The sequence below is a fragment of the Sus scrofa genome, chromosome 13 (assembly GCF_054392235.1).
Source record: "Sus scrofa isolate SSC_HxYL_T2T_F1_AM1 chromosome 13, Sscrofa_HxYL_maternal_Yorkshire_Landrace_v2.0, whole genome shotgun sequence".
Classification (NCBI taxonomy): Eukaryota; Metazoa; Chordata; class Mammalia; order Artiodactyla; family Suidae; genus Sus; species Sus scrofa.
This window is the reverse complement of record NC_139395.1, coordinates 112,986,127-113,009,446: the sequence shown is the minus strand read 5'-3', so window position 1 is coordinate 113,009,446 and position 23,320 is coordinate 112,986,127. Positions and strand designations below refer to the sequence as shown.

The following is a 23,320-nucleotide window of genomic DNA, read 5'->3' as shown; positions in this document are numbered from 1 at the left end:
GCACTATAGGAATAATTCTTACAACACAGTTTTCTTTAAAGTTACTCCTGCAGTGGCACTTCTTGAACTAGAAGATGTAGGCATGGACTTTTGAAAGACTTATTTTTAAATGTAAATATTGTAAGATTACAATTCTTGGCCTTCTTTAAACTAATACCTACAAAACACGATACAGTTTTTATATCAAATGGATGCAGGTCTTCCTGGCTTAGTAAATAGATAAACATCTTTTATGAAGATAACATGTTACTATCATGGTCAAGAACTGGCCTTAAAAAGAAGCTAAACTAGGAGTTTCCATGTGGCTCAGCAGTAATGAACCTGACTAGCATTCATGAGGATACGGGTTCAATCCCTGGCCTTGATCAATGGGTTAAGGATCCAGCACTGCTGTGAGCTGTGGGGTAGGTCACAGATGCATCTTGGATCCCATGTTGCTGTGGCTGTGGTGCAGGCTGGCAACTGCAGCTCCGATTTGACCTCTAGCCAGGGAATTTCCATATGCCAAGGCTATGGGCCTAAATAAACAAACAAACAAACAAAAAAAGCAAAAAAAAAAAAATCTAATCTCATTGGATTATAACTATCAGAATGAAGAGGTAGATAAAAATCACTTATTTTTTTGATATCACTACCTATAATGAAACAGATACACAAAAGGTGATTTGCAGAAACTTAAAATGAAAAAGAAAGATTTAATTTACCCAGTAATAATCATGATGCACATTTTTGGGGTATTTTTCTCCTTTATTTAGAGAAAAACTCATCAATTTGACTTTCACTGAAAACATTACCCACTATTTCACTATTTAGCCTTGGGATTATACTTTACTCTTAGACCAGGGAGTGACAGCAGCAGCATAAAATGTCCTTCATTTTGAACAACTAATTAGGTATGAATAAAAGCACCTTAGTGGGAGTTGTGGGACTCAGCACCATATGCCAAAGGGCCTGGGAAGAGTCTTGCCCTGCCCTGTGTATCTGCTAATAGACAGACAGACCTCCCTAAGTATGTGCTGTGAAACCAACAGGAGCTGGAAAACCTATACAACCCTTCTTGGTCATAGACTGGAAATACCTGGAGACTTGAGCAGAAACCCATGTAAAAGTTCAGCTTTCCTGAGGGGAGATTCTAGCGTGCCACTGCAACAACAACGAAGAGTTTGGATGCACTGGAGATTAACTTTGCTAGTGCTGTCCCTCCCTCAAGGCAACACTGCACTGTTGAACTGTCAGTGACATCTCTTGTGGGGGAAGGGGAGAGCGGTGAGTGCTCAGCATCCACAGCTGTGTGGGATGCTCCTGGAGAAAATCATTTCTCTTCAGCAGCACCCAGAGTAGTGAGGTGGGAACTCCACAATTCAGTGGAGGGAGGAGATTAGGAAAGACGCAGATAAGAATATTTGGGAGTATTACAGGGATGCAGTTATGGGTGACTGCATGCAGAATTTCAGAGGGAATTTTGCCCATGATCTTCTGGGAGAACCTCACCTGGGGATCCCCTCAATGGGCCCATAGGTACCCCTAACACTTCAAGTGCCAAATCCACACCTCCTCCAACTCTGTAGCCATCTCCTTGTGTGCATTCCCAAGTGTGCAGCACACTTGGTAAATGGAATACCCTCAGAAAAACAGAACAGGGTCTGTGGTCAAGGAAGAAACACCACAAACATGAGCTGTAGTGTCACCTTTGGAAAACAAGAAAGAAGATTCCAGCAGCCATACTGGTGAATTGTAAGAACCAGAGAAGACATAAAAGCTTAAGAGTTCTACCATAAGACAGAGTGAGAAATGTGAAAGAGATGTATCCATACAAGCTCAGAGAAAATCTCAGATAAAATAGGACCAAACACCAGTACATCCAACCTGAAGGCAATTAGTAAAAATTTCAAGAGGTGTCTGCTACTTCAAATGTAAAAGCAGTAATGCAAAACTGCAAGGAACATGAAAAAAATCGATGATGCATATAACCAAAAGATAAAAATAATCCTCGAATAACTGAACACAAAGGAATTTTGTGATCTAGTTGATGGAGAATTCAAAATAGCTGTTTTGAAGAAACTCAACAAGCTACATGAGAACAAAGACAATTCAACAAAATCAGAAAAAGAATATGGGAGCAAATGAGAAATTTAGAGACAGAAATCATAAAAAAGAACCCAAAAGAAATTCTATACCTCAAGAATTCGATGAACAAAATGAAAAAAAAATGTAATAAAGAGTATAATATCATAGTATCAGAGTAGACCAAATGGAAGACAGAAAAAATGATCTAGAGATTGGAAACTATGAAATAACTCAATTGGAGGAGAACAAAAAAATAGATGAAAAAGAGCAAAGAAAGCCTGCATGACCTATGGGATTCCATCAAACATACACATACTAGAATAATTAGGGTTCTAGGCAAGTTTCCATTGTGGCACAGTGGAAATGAATCCGACTAGTATCCATGAGGATGAGGGTTCGATCCCTGCCCCAGCTTAGTGGGTGGGGGATTCAGCATTGCCGTGAGCTGTGGTGTGGGTCGCAGATGTGGTTAGGATCCCATCTGGCTGTGGCCATGGAGTAGGTCTGTAGCTGTAGCTCTGATTTGACACCTAGCCTGGGAACTTCCATATGCCACAGGTGCAGCCCTAAAAACCAAAACAGAATAATTAGGCTTCTAGAGGGAGAAGAGGGCAGGAAGTTTGCTGAAAGGAACAATAGCTTCATAGCTGTTTATGAAGCTAATAGACAATTATCCATACAAAAGACCTTCGGCAAGTCACATTATAAGGAAATTGTCAAAATCATAGATAAAAATAATTCCAAAGGCAGCCAGGAGGGGGGAAAAAGATTATAACCTACGAAGGAAACTCCCATCAGGCCATCAGTAGATTTCTCAGCAGAAACTCTACAGGCCAGGAAAGAGTAGAATGACATATTCAAGGTTTAAACCCCCCACCCCCTCCAAAACTCTATCAGCCAAGAATACTCAATACAGCATAGTTATCCTTCTGATGTGAAGGAGAAATAAAGCCTTGCCCAGATGAACAAAAGCTGAGGAAGTTTATCACCACTAGACCTGCCTTGCAAGAAATGCTGAAAGGAGTTCTTTGAGCTGAAAAAAAGAATGTTAATTAGTGACATGAAAACATATGAAAGTATTCAATATACTGGTGAAAGTAAATACAGGATCATATTTAGGAAACCCTAGTTCTGTAGTAGGATGCTGTATTAACTACTTGACTATATTATAAAAGTTAAAGGAAATGAGCATTACCAATAACAATTGCTACTATAATTTGTTAACAAATACACAATAAAATAGGTAAATCATGACATTAAAATATAAAATAGAGGAGTAAAAAGGTGAAGCTTTCGTATGCAATCAAAGTTAACTTGCTGTCAACCTAAAGTGGATTGTTTTATCTATAAAATGTTTTATGTAAGCCTCGTGGTAACTTCAAAGCAAAAACCTAGAGTAGGTTCACAAAAGATAAAGAAAGGGGAAACAGAGTAAATCACCATGGAACAATCACAAACAGAGGGGAATAGAAATAACCCAACTACAAAAGAGCCAAAAGCAGCTAATAAGACGACATTAGTAAATTACATACCAATAATTACTTAAAACATAAATGGATTGAATTTACCAATCAAAAAGCACAGAGTGACTGGATGGATTTTTTTAAAAAGACCCAATTATACTCTGTCTACAAGAGACTCACTTGAGTTTTAAAGATGAACACAGGCTCAAAGTGAAAGGATGGAAAAATATATTCCATGCAAGTGAAAACTAAAAGAAAGCAGAGGCAGCTATACTTATATCAGATAAAATACTTTAAGCCAAAAAGAGTAACAAGAAACAAATAAGGACATTAAATAATGATAAAGGGATCAATTCACCAAAAATACAAAACAATTACAAATATATATGACCAATACATGCAGTCTTAGCAATGACTTTTTGGACATGACACCAAAGAACAAACAACGAAAGCAAAAATCAAGGGGGAACACAACAAACTAAAAAAACCTCTGCACAGCAGGAGAAACATTCAACAAAATGAAAAAGTAACCTACAGAATGGGAGAAAATATTTGCAAATCATATATTAGATAAAGGGTTACTATTGGATGTATATAAATAAAGAACTCATATAACTCAATAAGAAAAATGCAATCTGATTTAAAAATGAGCAGGTCAGTAGGTTGGGGACTTGACCTAGTCTCTGTGAGGATATGGATTAGTTCCCTGGCCTGCTCAGTGGGTTAAGGATCCAGCATTGTCCCCATGGTGTAGGTTGCAGAGGCAGCTCAGATCTGGTGTTGCCATGGCTGTGATGTAGCCCTCAGCTGCAGCTCCGATTCAACCCCTCGCCTGGGAACATCCCTATGCTGCAAGTGTGGCTGTTAAAAAACAAAACAAAACAAAATAAACAAACAAAAAACCCAGAGGAACTCAATGGACATTTTTCTAAAGAAGACACCCAAATGGCCAAGTGGTACATGAAAAGATGCTTAACAACACTAATCATTAGGGAAATGAAAACCAAAACTGCCCTGATAAATTACCTCACACCAGTCAGAATGACTATCATCAAGAGGACAAGAGATAACCAGTGTTGACAAGGATGTGGAGAAAAGAGAACCCTTGGGTAGTGAGGGAATGTAAACTGATGCAGCTATTATGGAAAACAGTATGGCGTTTCCTCAAAAAATTAAAAACAGAACTACTATATGACCCAGCAATCTACTTCTCAGTACATATCCGAAAAAATGAAAACAGGATATTGAGAAGATATCCTCATTTCCATTTTTATTGCAGCATTATTCCTAATAGCCACAATATGGAAACATTATTAAGTGCCTATCAGCAAATGAATAAAGATGTGGTTTATATGTACATGCAATGGAATATTATTCAGCCATGAGAAAAAAGGAAATCCTGCCATTTGCAACAGTAAGGGTTGGACTTGTGGGCAACATGCCAAGTGAGAGAAGTCAGACAAATATTGTATGATATCACTTACATGTGAAATCCAAAAAAAACTAAACTCACAAAAATGGAGTAAAATGATGGTTACCAGGGGCTGGGGTTGGGGAAATTAAGGAGATGTTATTTAAGGGTATAAACTTGATAAACTATATAAATAATTTCTGAAGACATAATACATAGCATAGTAATTATAATCAACAGTGCTTTATTATAAATTTTGAAATTATAAATTTCAAAGAGGCTAGTTTTTTTTTTTTTTTTCCTTTTTAGGGCTGCGCCCACAGCATATGGAAGTTCCCAGCCTAGAGGTCTAATGGGAGCCACAACTGAAGGCCTAAGCCACAGCCACAGCAACACCAGATCCAATCCGCATCTGTGACCTACACCACAGCTCAAAGCAATGCCAGATCCTTGACCCACAGGGTGAAGCCAGGGATTGAACATGCATCCTTATGGATACAGCTTGGATTCGTTTCTGCTGCACCACTAGGGGAACTCCTGAGAGGCTTAATTCTTAATTGTTCTCACCAAAAAAAAAAAAAAAAAAAAAATGATAATTATGTGAAGTGTTAGCTGATGCTACAATGGTAACCATATTTCAATATATAAATGCATCAGATAAATGTGCTGTACATCTTAAATCTATACTATATTACATGTCAACTGTATCTCAATAAAAAATTTTATTGTAAGGCCACATTTTAATTAATTTTGTAAAGGAGCTTTATTAGATACTTTATTTTTTGTGTTAAGAAAGAACAATAGAGAATCTTATATTTTAAAACTAAAACATCAAGGATGCTAAGAAGGTAAAAATACGTAACATTTTACATCAAACTGAAATGTATTAGAACTAATACTCACATAGTACATACTACCTCTAAGGCACTATTCTAATGCTTTACACATATTAACTCTGGTGAGTAGCTACTTCCATTAGCCTCATTGTATAGATAAGGTAATGAGGCAAAGGTGGTGTATACAGCTAGAAACACACAAAATGCTGGAGGTTTCATAGAATTAGCTGACTCTTGAATAACTCGCGAATTAGAGGTGTCCACCCTCGGTGCATTTGAAAGTCCCTGTGTAACTTTACAGTTGGCCCTTGTATCCAGGGTCCTGCATCTGCAACTTCAACCAACTTTGGATCATGTATTCTATGTATATGCAGACTTGCACAGTTCAAACTCATGTTGTTCAAGGGTCAACTGTCCTCAATCACTATGCCAAACTTCTTTAGATATGACTGTATGTGAGTCAAACGTAATTCTGAGGGAAAGCAGGAGGGTAGTCCACAAGGAGTGTTTTCATTGCAGGATAACAGAATCAAGACTAACGGTATTAAACTCAGAAAATTTGTGTTTAATGACAGAAAATTTCAAACAAAATATTCTCCTAAGGTAAGTGGTATAGGATTTAATACTCAAGTTACTTAGAACTACCTTGAATAAAAATGAAGTGTACTTGTTGTAGAAAGTAATTTGTTTTTCCAGGTAATAGAGCTGCTTCTGTGGTAATGCTTAACTACCGCTGTAGGGAATACAAACTTAGTCAAGTAAAATAAATTTTCTCCTGATGTTGGAAAGAAACATATAAAACATAACATCTGGAGTTTCAATAAAGTCAATCAACTTAATAAAAACAAGAAAAAAAACTCTGCTTTCTTGTAAATTTGTGTTTCATTTAATAAATTTCCCAACAATTTAATTTATAACTATTTATTATCCTATATTCTTTGCTACTATGTCAGGCACATCGTCATGTTTTCTTAAATTGACTGTAGGTTCTTTGAGAGAAAGAGAGAACCATATTCTTCATTTCTGCATCCCTCAAGGTGCATACCCTGATGCATATACAAAATTGTGCTTAAGAATACCTCTTGTGTTATAACAATGCATTATCTATTAGAAAATCCTTCTGACTACTATCAGAGTTGATTTCTGGGGTAACCATATAGTGATTTGAGAAGATAAGGAAGCTGTAAGTATCAGAAAGTCTGTGATTCAAAATATTTAGGATATAGAAATAAATATTTTTCTTTTTATTCCTATGAATAATGCAACATGCTTAATTTACATCATATTCCCTTAACATAATGTATTATATAATATATCTATACTGTCAAATGGCCATATCATCTAACAAAATGTTTACATTATTTATATCTCTAGCAAGTGGGGTGACAACTAGCTTTCATTTTTTTTTTCATTAATATTTCCTTTAGTGAAGGGTCTGTTGGTGACAATTTCACTCAATTTTTGCCTGTGTCTTTATTGTACCTTCATTCATGAAGGATATCTTTTTCTGGGTTTAGAATTTTAAGTTTGCAAATACTTTCTTTCAAGAACATGAAAGATTAAAAGGTATCATTCTACCAGGTACTGAAGTAGGTATGTCTTCCTAAATACTTCTGTTGAGAAATCAGCTTCCAGTACCTAGGTGTGTTTTCTTTGTATGTACTTGGTTTAGAGTTAACAGTGTTTCATTAGTTTGTAGCTTGATGTCTTTGACAGTTTTGGAAAATTCTCAGCCATTTCCTGTCAAATTACTTATCCTAAATCTGTCCCTCTTTTCCTGGCCAGCAACTGCATTCACTGTAAATCTTTTAATCATATCCCTTATGTTCTTTCTCCTTCCTGTGCTTTTCATTCTGTTGGTTTTCAATGCTTCATTAGGGATGTTTTCTTCTAAGCTATCTTCCAGTTTTCTAATTCTTTTTTTTTTTTTTTTTTTTGGCTCTGTCTAGGTGAAACTTAAGCCCTCATTAAGTTCTTGTTCTTGATTTCAGTTAATGTATTTTTCAGTTCAATACTTTCTTTTAAAATTTATTATTATTATTTTTTTTGTCTTTTTGCCATTTCTTGGGCTGCTTTTTGCGGCATATGGAGGTTCCCAGGCTAGAGGTTGAATCAGAGCTGTAGCTGCCTAGGTAGCTGGCCTACGCCACAGCAAAGCAGGATCTGAGCCATGACTGTGACCTACACCAGAGCTCATGGCAACACCAGATCCTTAACCCACTGAACAAGGCCAAGGATCAAACCTGAATACTCATGGATATTAGTCGAGTTCATTTTCCAGGGAGCCACGATGGCAATTCCTCTTTCTAAATTTTTAGTTTCCATTTCTCACCTGAAATTGTTAGTACTGTCTTTTATTTCCCTGAACATATTAAGCAGAGTAATGTTAAAATCTGCATCTAACAACCCCATTACCTGGATCCTCTGTAAATCCTTCCCTACTGACTGTTGTTTCTCTTGTCCTCTTGTTTCTCATTGTTCTTCATCTTGTCTTGTTTTCTCATATGCCTAGTTATTTTTAATGGATATCATACAGAAAAAAAATGTAAAGATAATTTGAGGTGTAGGATAATGCCGCCTTTTTACAGAAGAGATCTATGTCTGCTTTGGTGATTGGCTAGGGGCACAAGCAATCTTGAATCATCTTAATTCAATCAGGAGTTGAGATGACTCAAAGCTGGGCTTCAATCCCTATGGAGGCTTGTCTATTTCTGGTTCCTTCTTACTTTTAAGGAGTCATCTGTTAAGATCCCAAGCCAAAGCCTAGAGGTTTTATCAGAGTCTTACCTTCCTTCACTGGCCCTGAACTCTAGGCTTTGTCCCTGTAGCTTCATGAGTCTCTCAAAAGCTCTGCCCAGATTCTTAGCCTTTCAGTGACCACTTTAAGAACTGATAGATGCCACTAATAGAATCATCTCCAGAGGAAAATGGCTCCAACTGTTAAGCTCACTTTATTTTCTTGGAATTGGGACCCATGCTTCTCCACTGCCTTAGTAACTGTCTCATGCCTTCAAACATATATTTTAGTATTTTGACCAGATTTTCCATCTGTTCTCAGAAGAAGGGTGAGTTCAAATAAGCTCGTCTTATCACATCATCTTCATCTCATAAATCTTGATATGTGGTTTTATATTTTCTACTGTGATTTCCTTTTTAACCTACGGATCACAGATGAGTGTTAAAGTATTTAAAAAATTAGTAATAAAAGAACAATGACTAATATTTTATAAAGTCTATAATATGGTTTCATATCTACTATATCATAACCACATCCTTAGATGGTAGATTATTACCATCCTTATTTATTAACAGATGGGAAAACTGAGTTGAAAGGGACCACTTAAGATCATACAGAGGATGAAAAAACATTATCCTTATTTGAGTTTACTGCATTTTATTGCTTTTATGTTTATTTTCTGTTTTCCTCCTCTACAATGAAAGCTCTTCGAATGCAGTGGCCTCGATTTCCCTTTTCACTGCTCTATTTATATGACTTCAACAGTACTCAGCATATACTGGATGGCCAGTATATTTTTTAATTGATAAAAGTTACTAAAGGAATGAATGATAAAAGGACGATACTCTTTGTATTACAATTCTGAATAATAAAAATTTATATTTATATAGTACTAGGTAATTATGAAGTGATTTGTAAATATTATATGCCATTTCCATTTATAACAATTCTAAGAAGATATTATTATTTTTCTCACTTTAGAGTCACAGTGAAGTTAAGGGAGTTAATCACAGAGGCAGTAAGTGGCAGGGCTGGGACTCTGAATCATATCATCTTACTTCAGCTACAAGAAACCAGGGCTATTTCCACTAGAGCACAACTGACTCCTTGATTGCAATGGCTTCTCTGGGAGTTTACTCCCAGGACTGCACAACTATGGGCATTCAATATGTATATAAGTTTTCTAATGTTTAATTTACATTGAAAATATCTGATTGAAAGGAAGGCTATAGCTTTGAATTAGTCTGGAAATTTGTGTATTGTAGAGAGCACAGAAAATACTTAAGTTGGTAAGCAAACATGATAGTCATTGAAGGTCTAAAAATGATTAAATAGCCATCAGTATGTCTGCATTCATATACACAAACACCTTATTGAAAATAAGTAAACTGTGATCTAAACCAGCTTCCCAGTTCATACACAGTATAGCTGAATGCATATGAAGTGCAAACATTATTACTGAGCTATTAAGAAAATTAGGAAGGATCCTTTGCTTTGTTAACAAGTCACAGACGAATTAGCAAACATTTATAAGAAGTGACAAAACTGAGGAATAAATAGCTTTTGCTATGTGATATGACACAGATAAAACTATATACAAAAGAAAGGTTAAAATATTTAACAATCACGTTTTTGCAGACATGAAATCAAGGGGACTATAAAAGACAAATCACTGCTGAGGAAAATAAGACGGATAGCTAGGCTAAATAACTTTGTTCTTGAGTGATTTTTGACTAAATAAGAACTTGAGGAAAAATATGGAATAAAGCAATGCATCCTACCTAAACAGATTAATTTTCCTTAAAGAAAGCAGCTAACTTAGAGCTAATGTGTTAAAAGACTACACAGATATATAAAAAATACTACATATGAAAGATACAGAACTATTAAATCTGACACATGGGAACAGAGATTTCCTAAAAGGATTGTTAAAATCCTGGCATAGAACTATCTAATAAAGTAGGACAAAGAAGGGAGGGGGATAAACTTTCAAATGTTTAAACCTAAGAAAGAAATCATACTGCATATTACAATGGGTAGCCAATTCAGGAGAGGGCTAGAAAGGGTAATTCTTATTTCTGTCTAACTACTTACATCAACATGCCACCTGATTAAACACTGACCCCTAAATGATACCCTGCGCCTGTTAATTTTACCCTTCCAACTTCACCCCAACCTTCTCATAAAGGGTGTCCAGAAGGGATAAGGGATGTCTCAGAAATTCAAACATTTATCTTCTTTTCTGGTCTTAGGCAAGGAACCACGGTGGAGGGAAAGAGGGATTATAACATTTCTCTCTCTGAGTGTGGTAGAACGTGATGCCAACTGTGCTTCACATTAGGGAATAGCATGGGAGAGCCAGAATCGCTGAGAAAGGATAGGTATGACTCTGGTCCAGGCTCTGAAGGCTGGTGTAGACTTGACAAGTGTTGGGAGAAAAGCAGATAGAAATGATGGGAAAAGGACATGGACACACTGACAAAATGTGCCCCTGACTAGAGCACCTCACCTACTGGGGGCCCAGAAACCCAAAGAAGGCAACATAATATGGGTATAGATCTATCTGGGGACACACTAAATAACAGTAAACAAATGCATGAGAGCTAGAGGTCAAGATCCAGAGAGGAAGGCAAAGGATAGAGGAAGAGGGATTTAAACTGCATCATATTTGAACACTGATAGTAAGGGCTGTGATTTATGCAGGCTGCTAAAGAGGGGGAATGTGTATTAGAGTCACATGCCTGGGTTTGTGTACTGACTTCACTATTTACTAGCTATACAGCAAGCTATTAAGCCTTAGTTTCTTATCCTCCTTAGAGTGTGGGGATAATAATAGCATAAATTTCATAGAGTTCATGAGGATTAAGAGAGTTAAAATATGTAAGTCATTAGACATTTTAACAATGCTGTCAGCCCCATGCTGCACATCAGCCTACTGAGAAATTAAGAGATTAATTGTATAAATGATGGGATAGAGTGAATTACTAGTGGTTTATAGGTTAGAAATAAAGGATTATTATCCTTTCAGATGCAGAAATATACACACATACAATACAGATGTATCTCAGGTTTCAATTTGCAGCTAGACTAATTATATGAAACAAAATAAATGTAGCTTATGCATTAATCATCTTCAGGGAAGGTTAATTTGATAGCATTCAAGTATCTAGACAACCCACAAGAAAAAAAAATTGGAAGTAAACAACAAGAAAGAATCTGGCAAGTGATTTACTTTCACCTATAAAATTTAGGCAAAAGAAACCTATTAAGTGAAGCACACATTTTATTTTTTGAAATTAGTGTCATATTGGTTTTTATCAGTAGGACTTTTCTTCAACATTTGTAGTAATAATTTCCCTATTTTTTTGAAAGCACAGAAAATTCAGTAAGCTCAGATAAGACTTGTTAAATCCATACTAGCAAATATTGATAGAATTTTGAAATTTCTTAATTTCTTTTTGAATTGTTGTAATTCTCTGGAGAAACAGTCTAATGAGTGAGGTCCTGCCTTAGAGAAAAGACATAACAAGGTTGAGTTATAGTCTCCATGACGTTATTTGAAGCTCAAGATAAGTTACTTAAGCATGGATTTAAAAGAATGAAGGATAAAGTGGTCATTCATTCACTTGTTTGTGTAATAAATAAGCAACTGAGTATCTACTATTGGCTAAATGTTATGAATACTAAATCCATTACAATCCTAGAGTTTATAGTCTAGTTAGGATGATAGGCTTATTAAAGAAACTAATTAAAACAGCTATGATTGGAGGGATGTGCTTTTCTAACAGTTTTCAGATATAGAAATGGAAAAGGTTACTGTATACCACAGGCTACGTGCAAGGTCAGTTTGATGTAGTGAAAATCTGAACAAAAAAAATATTTTCAAAAGAACTACAATATAACCTTCAAGTACCTACAGTTACTTAAATTCTTAAAATATTTTTTAAAAGATGTTAAGAACTAGTTTAATGAAAAAAAGAGACTATTGGAAATACAAACTGTCATCATGTAAATGAGGGATTCTGAAGTATTAAAAAGTTTCTTTCACTAGGGCAAGTATTCATATAAAACATTTTTTCATAACAATAAATCACCCAGCAATTTTAATATCTGTGGTTACCATATCAGTGTCATCTTTTGTCAACTTTTTCCAATTAAGATTCGAATTAATACAATTAGACTAAAACTATTGTAGCATATATTCATTGTGTTGGTTGATAATAAGTGCCACACTTGCAATTTATAGTACCACAGTGTTTTATAAGGGCCATTACGCTATTAATTAGTTACACTGATCAGAATGGCACATAACACAGCAGTACTAAAATATTATAATTTACTTAGACTGCTTTGCATCTAGTATTATATTTATTTGTACTATGGGTGACCACAAGCATAACTGAAATCAGACAGATTGTTTCCACTAACAATATCTAAATGTGCACTTCAGAAAGCCAACAGAGGGGAATTCTACTGACAATTTTTGCCAGTGGAATTCACTTGTTTCTCAATATACAATAAAATTAGTTGATCTACGACAAGAACATAAAGTCAGGACAAAACAGGGTCAAATATGGCAAGAATACTATATACTTATGTATAAATTAGTGTACATTTAGTTTGAATCTACTTATTTGTAGGTTTCTGCCACCTAGATCTATAATTTTTTTGGGGGGGCAGGGGGAGATTTGCTTAGAGGGCTTGGCTCTGATGGAAGGCTGCTTTTAAACACTCTAAACCATCATATTCAAACACTTTAGGTTCTTTTGGATCTCAGCTTCCAATTATAAGTTGGGGGTGTAATTTTTTTCCAGTCGTCATAGTAAAAGATATACACTAAGGAAAAATTCCAATTTTCAGATTTGTATGCTAGCACTCAAAGTCAGTATTTTCGAACATATTATCAGGCTTCAATTCTTTGAAAGCTCATAGAAGAAATAGTTATTCTGCTAATTAATCAGCAGAATGATATGACTGCCAGTCCAAGTGGATCATCAACTTAACTGACTGAGAAAGAGTTGCCTGGATCTTGCTTTAAGCACTGTAATTTACAACAGTATATAAAGCCTCTGAGAAGGAAAAATGCAAAATTTTCACTTATGTAAATCACAGCAAACTAAAGGGGAAATACAAATTTGTTAGGGGAGATAAAAAATGTGTTAGATTTCTTTATGTAATATTTTTGGATGGTGGCTTCAATGTCATTTTTAAAAAATCTACAAAAATTACGACATGAATTTCTGAATCTGAATTATGACTGATATTTCTGACATTTTGTATTTTATGGTTCCCTCTTAACAGCTTTTTAATTTAAAGTCTTGTTGGCAAAAGGACTTTTCTTCATTACTGCTAAAATATTTTAAAATTTACCCAGAAGTTCATTTCTATGACTGATTTTGATATATATATATATATATATTTTTTTAAATTGAATATGTCAATAAAAACACTCCCTACAAATAAAAGTCCAGGACCAGATGGCTTCACAGGTGAATTCTACCAAATATACAAAGGGGAACTTATACCCATCCTCCTTAAACTTTTTCAAAAGGTTGAAGAAGAAGGAACACTCCCAAAGATATTCTATGATGACACCATCACCCTAATTCCAAAACCAGACAAAGATACTACCAAAAAAGAAAACTACAGGCCAATATCTTTGATGAATATAGACACAAAAATTCTCAGCAAAATTTTAGCCATCTGAACCCAACAACATATAAAAAAGATCCTACACCATGACCAGGTGGGATTCATCCCAGGTGATTTTGATAATTTAAAAGTTAGAAGAAACTAACATTACCTCTACTTTATAATTTTATATCTTCCCAGTTCCCCCAGACATTTATCACTAGGATGCTTATAAACTAATCTTATGCTAGCTAACACCATGTCCAAGACACTGAATATAGTGTGATATTGTGTTACAGTTTAGGTTTGTGAAGTAGCATGAGGTACCCCCTATGGCATTTGATTGTATTCTATCCAGGGAATGAAGAGAATCATGCCAAACTGTGACTCCTTACAATAATGACCGCTTTGAAACAAAACAAACACATGTCCTTACCTTCTTCCTTTCTTCTCTTTGCTTCTTCTTCATTTCTTTCTTTGGCTTTCAATGCTTCATCAGCTTTTGCTGAAATAAAAACAATAAAATTTCTGCACTTATTTTATGCCTGAATCATGAATGAAAACCCCGGGAAAAGGGAAAAGAAATGCATTACATATTTTTCTGTGAAGTGGTCAGAAGGGAAAAAAAATGGCTGAGAACCTGAAATATACATTTTACAATCTTTGTTCAGACTATTTACAAGATTTGCTTATAATCTTTGAAGCTTAGTTCAAGATAATCTGCACAAAAAATGCATTTAAGCAACATAAGTTTAATGATGGCATACAAACTGGGAAAAACTGTTGGTATTAAAAAGTCATCTGATTTGTTAGTGTAATGCATCTGTTTTAAACTTTGGAGGAAAGTTCTTAAGCTACAATTCACATTTTTAAATATAAGAAGCTTGCTATATCTTTGGAATGGTACCAAATTAGGTAGCGTATTATTTTTTTTTTCCATTGCATATCACGGTAGCAGTTCTTTACTCATGTTATGACAGCATTTGGTAAAAAGAACCTTTTTCCCTCTAGAAACCTCTTCCCTTATTACTTAATTATCTACTAGTTGCTCAACTGCAGGGGTTTTCAAACACTTTACTACAGATGTTAAAGAAGATTAAAAATATACAGCACAGTAACAAGGGACTATCAATATACTCTGTAAATTAATTAAATTTCTGTTCTAGCACATCATTTATTCCAAAGCATTAATGTCTCAAAGGAGCGATTCTCCTTTATTGCCGGCTCACTGCCTGATGAGTGAACTAAGTGAAAATAAGTCTCTAATAGCATTACAGTTGATGAAATATTAAGTTAAAAAAGTATTGCCTCGTCAAAAGAAAAAGAATCAAACTGTGCAAGCATTAAACTTTGGATGAGCCTTTATTATAATGATAACAGCAATATAAACAGTGATTTAAAAAATAAACACACTTTCTCTTCAGTTTTTGGCTGCATATATTTTTCCTATGCAAAATCAACATATCCTTTTGAAGTATAAAACCTGACTTAAAAGAGGAATTTAAAGAAAATACACACCACATATATAACTATTTTTCTTCAAAAGCTTAATTTTTCTTCACTGTCAACATTGACACTTTCTTAAAATATAAAACTTATAAAATGGTGTTGTGAAGTGCTATATCCAATTACACAGACATCTGTTTCCATTTACAAGCTTTAATACATACTTAGACTGCATTTAAAGTCATGAAATATTAAAACTTTTATGCCACTCTGTATCATTGCAAGAATCTATTAAATTAGATAATAAAAACAAACCACCAGTAACTCTAAAGACTTTTTTACTTCATTTACACTTTATTCTCCCTGGTAGAAGGACAAGGATAATAGAAATTCCATTTAAATTCAATTTTGGTTATATGTGTAATTGTAGATATACCCCTTGAGTCATGTAAAATGCTCAGCTTATGTTTCTTTCAAATTATCCCGCTCAGATTCACATTCTACTCCTTACAACCATCTTCAATATGTATTAGCCGAGCTCATTAGACTGAAATTTAATAATGCAAACATCAGGTGGATTTCAAGAACCTCCATTAACAACGTAAGATGGATTGCTTATATATAGCTCTTGGGCCAACTGGGCACAATTTAAATTCAATAAACTACGCTGCCTAAATCTGATTTATCTATTTCACTATGCTGGTTTGTCCTTTCTTACTGATTTGTTGCTATACATGGACAATTCATTGGAATATTGTTTTATACAGTTTTCTTTAAACTGCAAATGGCTCTTGTGCTGTGGTTAAATATTTTATGTAATTGAGCTTCATCCTGTCAATCAAAATTCCCAAGTATGTTTATGTGGGTATAAATAAAAAAACCTTTGAATTATGCAAAAATGTCATAGAGAGTAATTAATTTTAAAAGCACACATTTGAAAATTTTATCAATAATCAATATGTCTCTACAAAGGATCTGTTGAATTCACATATAAAAAACACATTTATTCAAATTCAGTCATTAGGATAACCTCATCAATTACTATGGTAATTTTGAAAAAACTTTCTTTTTTTTTTTTCCTTTTTGACTGCTCTATGGTATTATTATTTAAAAGTGAATACAGAAGAATATATGATCATTCTTACAGGATTTAGATTATCCTAAAATTTTTAATATTCTTTAAAAGGTGGCAATCCCATTTTACAGAGGGGTGATATGGAATCTCATCACAAAATCTGATGCCAAAGAACACAACTGGTAAATGGTAAGACTTCTAATTTATGATTGTTCTCTTTGGGCTTACAGTAGGATCTACAATAAAACATACCATTTACCAAGTACTTACATATTCCACTAATCTTGTACAAAATTTCCAATTTCTTGGCTCTTCCGCACTCTCTAGGCTAACAGTCTCCTCCTGGCTTTTACTTCCTTCCCTACCCAACCTGAACTCCTAGACAATTATTTTAATTCCATGCTTATAAAAACCCTCGTTTCCATTATTCCTTTGTTGTTGTGCCAAACTGCTACCAACACATCTGATCATTTTTTTCTGTTCTTGCTGCAGAGGTTCCCTACAAAATAGTATATAATGCTATTGACTGTACTGGAAACTAATGACTTAGAAATTAGCCTGAATCCTTCCATGTTGCTCCTCCTTAAGCAGCATCCATGGTTTGTTTCCATTCTTGTTTCCTACAACTCACTATTCTTTTTCCACTATGCCAATAACCTCACAATGATTCCCAATTCCCTGACATTTCCTTAGCTTCATTCCCATTCACTTTCAAACTTTTATATTCACCAATCCTTCTTTTTTTTGCCTTGTTTCAGAAAGTAAATCCATCTACTTGTGCTTTAGAACCTATTCCTTTCTGTATCCTTTAGGATTATTTCTGCTTTTTAATGTGCAAACTCACTCTTCTCTATTCTCAGACTACAAATACATTTAAGTCTCATAAATCCTGTACAATATTTATTTTTCTTTGATCCAAGTTACTGCCTTTTGTCGTTTCTGTTTGACTTTGCCCCAACAGCTTTTGTAGTGGTCCCTAAAAACTCTATGATAGCCAAATCTGTTTTATCCTGTCATACTCTATTTTTTAAACAGCTAACCAAACACATTTTCATCAAAATGTTCTCCTCATTCTAACAGTTCTTTATGGGCCTTTTTTGGCTGCTGTCCCTCTTACGCATCTTATTTCTTGGAGTTCTTTTGTTACATAGTCTTGTAGAAGATTTAAAATCTAACCCTTATGTCTATCATAGTTCCAGTTCTGCCTCTTTCCAGACCAAAAGAACATTTTTTTTCAATTACTTCCTGAATACCTCCACATAGACTACTCAAAATCATGTCCATAACTGAACTCATCATCTTTCCCTCAGATCCCTTAATCTTTTTTCCTTGGTATTTCCTGCTTTCTTACAGATTAGAAACCTTTGTGACACTATTCTCTAGATCATATCCTCATGCAGTAGTGACTGACCAGGAGTTCCATCAGGTTCCACTCCATAGCATATCTCCAGAATCCATCTGGTCCTTTGCATTTTTACAGCCAATATTCATGTTCACGGCCTCACCTCTTTTCACTTTTAATACTATTCCTTCTAATGAATGCTCTATATTACCACCTGAGCAAGGAGTGTATTCCTATTTTGTATCCCTAGCAGCAAGAAGAGTGTGTGGAACAAGAAAGGCGCAACAATTATAAAGTAAATAAATACAGCATTCTTAGTGTGATCATATCATGTTACCTCTAAAGGCACCCTGTTGTGCATATAGATGTAAATCTGATCTCTTTAGCATGCTATCTAAAGGCTTTCATCGTCTGATCTCAATGAAAGTTTCCAGCTTCATCATTCACTAATTCTCTTTCATCATTTCAAGGATGCAGGGCCTTGTGGGGCCACACTGCCTTTTGTTTGTATTGCCATGCCTTTGTTCTTGCTGGGGTGCTTACCTCATTTTCTTGCTGAGAAAATCTTATCAGAAAGTTTTAGCTCAAATGTCACCCTCTTCTGTGAAACCTTCCCCGATCAACATCCCTTATCCTCAAATGGATTTGACTGCTCCCTCCTTTCTTCTTAGGCACTTTAATACCTTCCTTATGAAATAAACAATATTGTTATTTCTTCATTAAAGAAAATATTCGTCTCCTGGAGAGCTGGGCACATAGTAAGTGTGACAGAAATCAGTGGAAATAATACCCTTAAAGCGATTTGAGAAGATACTAACTGCATCTTGGAAAGAACATTTTAATCATCAAAATAGAACTTCGTACATGAGCTGAAAAACAGAGTGCATATAACTAAATATGTATATTAGACTACAAGGTTTTAACAAAGAATTTTGAATTTTCCATGAATGTAGTGTAAAAAAACCAAAGAGATTTACACATAAAAGAAAAATTAAGAGATGGTATCATCATTGTTATCAAAGTTAACAGTTATTAAAGGTTTACAATGTGCCTTTGAGTTTATATGTGTGTGTGTATATCACTTAATTCTCATATTGGCTCTATCCCCATTTTACAGATGAGGAAACTGAAACACAAAAAAGTAAAGTAACTTTTTCAAGGTCATAGAGTTAGAAGCACAGAAGATCCGTATGTTCTAACATCTACTTAAGAAGATACTATGAAACAGTATAATGCCATTAAAATAATGAGATAAATTGCATTAATGGCATAGAAAAGATCTTCAATACAAATGTCAAGTAAAAAAAGCAGACTGAATATATAGCATGATCCCATTTACTGAACAAAGTACATGAATATATATGTAAATGAATAGAAAGAGGACAGGAAGTATCTGGAAAACAATTTACCTGCCCAACCTCGAATGTGGCAGAGTAGGGTTTCTACCCAAATCCAACAGGTGTGCTCTTTAATTTATTATATTACCTTTATATAAAAATACATATGAAACCTAATAGTCCATAAATTAATTAACAAGTTATAAGAATAAGTAATATTCTTCCCTAAGTTAGGAAAATTATTCTCTCAGGATACTGAAGTTTTTTGATGCCCTGATACCAATTTTGGAGCCCCAAGAGAAGTGTTCTAGTGAACTGCAAATAAAAACATCTAGCAAGATGTATATTCTTGCATATTTCAGTTTAATGTAATTCTTAGTGCTTTTCATGCTAATACTAAGAAAATGAACAAGACATTAGGATGTTTCATAGGCCCTGCAGTATCAAAATATTTTAAGCAATGATTATAAAAAAGGGGGATTTATATCAGGATACTAGTATTATATTCAGCATGATCCATCTCAGTCTTTAAATGTATAAGGACTTTACTGGATTAGTTATCAAAATACATCTGAGAAATTTTTCTAATGTTTTATTATTTCCTCTACATTTACCATGTCACATGTTTATTCAGTCCAAATGTTGTCATATGCTTTTAAAAAAAAAAACTGTGAGTAAAAGAGATATGTAAATTAACAATAAAGTGTCATTTTCCCCCAAAATTCTAAAGGTATTTTATCTAGATAAGTTATTACTGTGTAATAGTTTATTGATAAAGAAATAAAAGGCCCAAGAAAGTTAATAAGCCAAAGTTCAGAATGATTGAGATTAGGGACTGTGATTCTAGTTTAATTTTTTTTTGTTAAAGCCGATTTCTTACCTATTCATTCATTCAGAAGCAAACAGTAACCAAAATTACAGAATAATGAACCTGTTCAATACACAAGTTAATGTTTACAGAAAAACTTTTATCTGAATATACTTTGTTCAGAATCACATGGAAAAGTCTAAAAAGGCCTCTTCCTTTGTAATAACCACTAATGTATGTTTATTTGTTTCATATATTTAAGGTGGCATGAGAAAGTATTTCTAGAGAGTTCTTCCACGTAGTACTATGTTAAATCACATAAGCATTTGGGGCTGGAGAAAATTTCAGTAATTTTGAGATTCTACCTGCACCCCCTTCTTCCAAAATACAGTAGATCTTCTAAATGACAAAGTGATCAGTGGTTCTATTAAGTATCATTCTGATTCCAAATTATACAGTATCATTTTCCCATAATTCCTGTGTCTCTGTAGTGAACAAGGGCTCTAAGTAAGAAATGCCTGAATAAAGGCATTAATAATTTCCTTGCTATGTGTTTGTGAGACAGACAACTAGCAAACAGTGAAAAGTTACATTTACTTTTTAGGATTTAATTTTCTTTGAACTTTTATATTGATAGTTAAGGCAGTTTTGTTTTAACCTCGAGGGAAAAAACTAGGTGATGGTACAGTTTAGCTCAGCTGTTCCAGGGTCTCTTTCCAGGTTCGAATGGAAAGGAGAGAGTAATAAGTGTCTGCTGGAAGAGGTACAAAGGTGTAAATACTGAATTGATTTTCTAAATCTATCAGCCCATCTGTTAGCAAGCGCAACTACTTTTTGATATTTTTAATTCCTCAGAAGGAAAAAGGTATCATTGTTAGTATGGAGAAAACAACTTTTTTTTTTTTTTTTTGGGGTCTTTTTATGGATGCACCCTTGGATATGGAAGTTACCAGGCTAGGGGTTGAACTGGAGGAGCCATAGCCACTGGCCTATACCACAGTCACAGCAACGCTAGACCTGAGCTGCATCTGTGACCTGTGCTGCAGCTTGTGGCAATGCCAGATCCTGAGTGAGGCTAGGGATCAAACCCGCATCCTCATAGATAATAGTTGGGTTCTTAACCTGCTGAGCCCCAATGGAGACTCCAGGAAAACAACTTTTAGTTTTTAGCTTCTAAAAAAAGGTGGTGGTTGGTGTGTGTTATATGGGGAGAAGTTTATAAAAATATGTGGCAAATGATATTAGTTTGGGATCAAAGCTAATTACTTTGTGGCAAATTTGCATCAAAATAAATAATTATAGATCTAACAACTTGGTTGACAAAATGATGAAAATTTTGAATTCAAGGAAATGAAATTACTAGGAACATCAGAATTGTAAAAGCCTAATTTTTCCTTATATATATGAAAACAGTAATCCCCAGAGATTTCTAAACATCTAGATAAGATGTTAAAAATAACAACAGAAAAAAATGGACAATACTAGAGTTATATTATATGAGAAAGTTAAATATGACTTTCAGAGAGAAAAAAATTATAATTAATCTAAAACTGTAATGTTAAAAGAATCCTAAGATGGTGTGATTATTAAGCTTTTCTCAGGTATTTTTGCTGGATTTTACCTACTGTTTTTGCACTTATCAGCAGAGCAGACAATCTAAAAACTCGTTAGCTAATACTATCACATTCATTTATAAATTTACATATGAACACACCTACTGCTTCTGCATGTCTAAAGGTTATATTACTATGGTTATAATATTAGCTCCCCCAGGTGCCTCTGCCTCCTTTGCACACACAGCTTAGGAAAGATCCATTAATTATAAGTTCTTATTTCTAACTAACTTGAATCATTAATAAATACTAGCAATATTAATGTACACAGAAGAAACAAATGCATTGATAGACACAAACTGTCTTGCATGGTGAAGAACAACAATAAAACAAGTATACACATAAAAATGTTTAGTTATTTCCAGTATTTGAAATAACTCTGAATCTGCCTCAAACAGCAGCAGCAGGGTCAACAGTAACTACAACCGAAAAACTTTTATAAACATGAAATTGCAATTATTGCATAGCTACGGTTAAAAAAAAAAAAGCTACTGTTCATCATCGGTAAATGCTCTAAAAATATTAATTTTTGCTAGATCACTTTAAAGCGGTATCATTTTTATTAGTTCCTTCAAATGTCTATCCAAAACAGATTGGCAGAGAAAATTCTCCAGCAGAATACTGTACCCTAATCACTGAGCTAAGTGCTGAGGATTAAGAAATGGAGTTTAAAGACAAACAAGGGCTATTACATTTAGAATGGATGGGCAATGAGGTCCTACAGTACAGCACAGGGAACTATATCCAGTCTCTTGGAATAGAACATGATGGAAGATAATAAGATAAAAAGAATATATACATAACTAAGTCATTCTGCTACATGGCAGAAAATGGCACAACACTGTAAATCAATTATACTTTAATAAAAAAATGTATGTATGTTAAAAAAAAGATGGGGAAATGTAAAAACGGAGGTACGTAGGAAGTAATGAAGAAAGAGGATATGGGGAGAGAAGATTTTAGGAGGAGGGGATAATTGGGCTGCCTTGTAGGATAACCAAGTGTTAGGCAGACAGGCCAATTATTTGGTTCATGAAAGTGTAATGAACCAGCCCAATTATGTTTTACTTTATGGTTATAATCCACTGCAAATGAGTTTTGAAATAAACAGTCATAGAAGCAGAAGGTACGTTGTCACACAATCCAAGGGACATTTGACCAGGGACAGTGCTCAAAGGATGCTGTCTACTGCTAAGGAGACCCTATCAACTCAAAATGACCACAAGTCAAGAATGAGGTTATAGTACAAATCATATGCAAAGCAGGCAAATTCTCAGCAAATCATAAATATCTCGAGCTAGAGATCACACAGAGCATGTTCCTTGGAAGACCTATTTTTCATGATTGTTCATTTAAAAAGGGTTCACAGTGAAATTAGATTGGATAACACAACACTGAGTTCTCTCACCTGGAAAGCTAAAATACTTATCAACAAATTTACACCTGAGAGATGCTGTGTTGGAAAAACCTGTTTAACTTAGTTCAGCCTCTGTTTCCCAAACTATATTTCCCAACTATATTTTACCAAAGAATGATTATTTTCCTGTAATATAA

The 23,320-nt window shown here is 34.6% G+C and overlaps 1 protein-coding gene across 1 annotated transcript in view; it reads right to left on the bottom strand.

Annotated features, from left to right (window-relative positions):
• Window positions 1–23,320, bottom strand: part of RSRC1 (arginine and serine rich coiled-coil 1) — a 439,307-nt gene that overhangs the window by 67,453 nt on the left and 348,534 nt on the right. Inside the window, exon 9 of the mRNA XM_084989968.1 lies at window positions 14,582–14,650. Within this exon, the coding sequence (XP_084846094.1) occupies window positions 14,582–14,650 (69 nt within the window). The remainder of the gene's footprint in view (window positions 1–14,581; window positions 14,651–23,320) is intronic.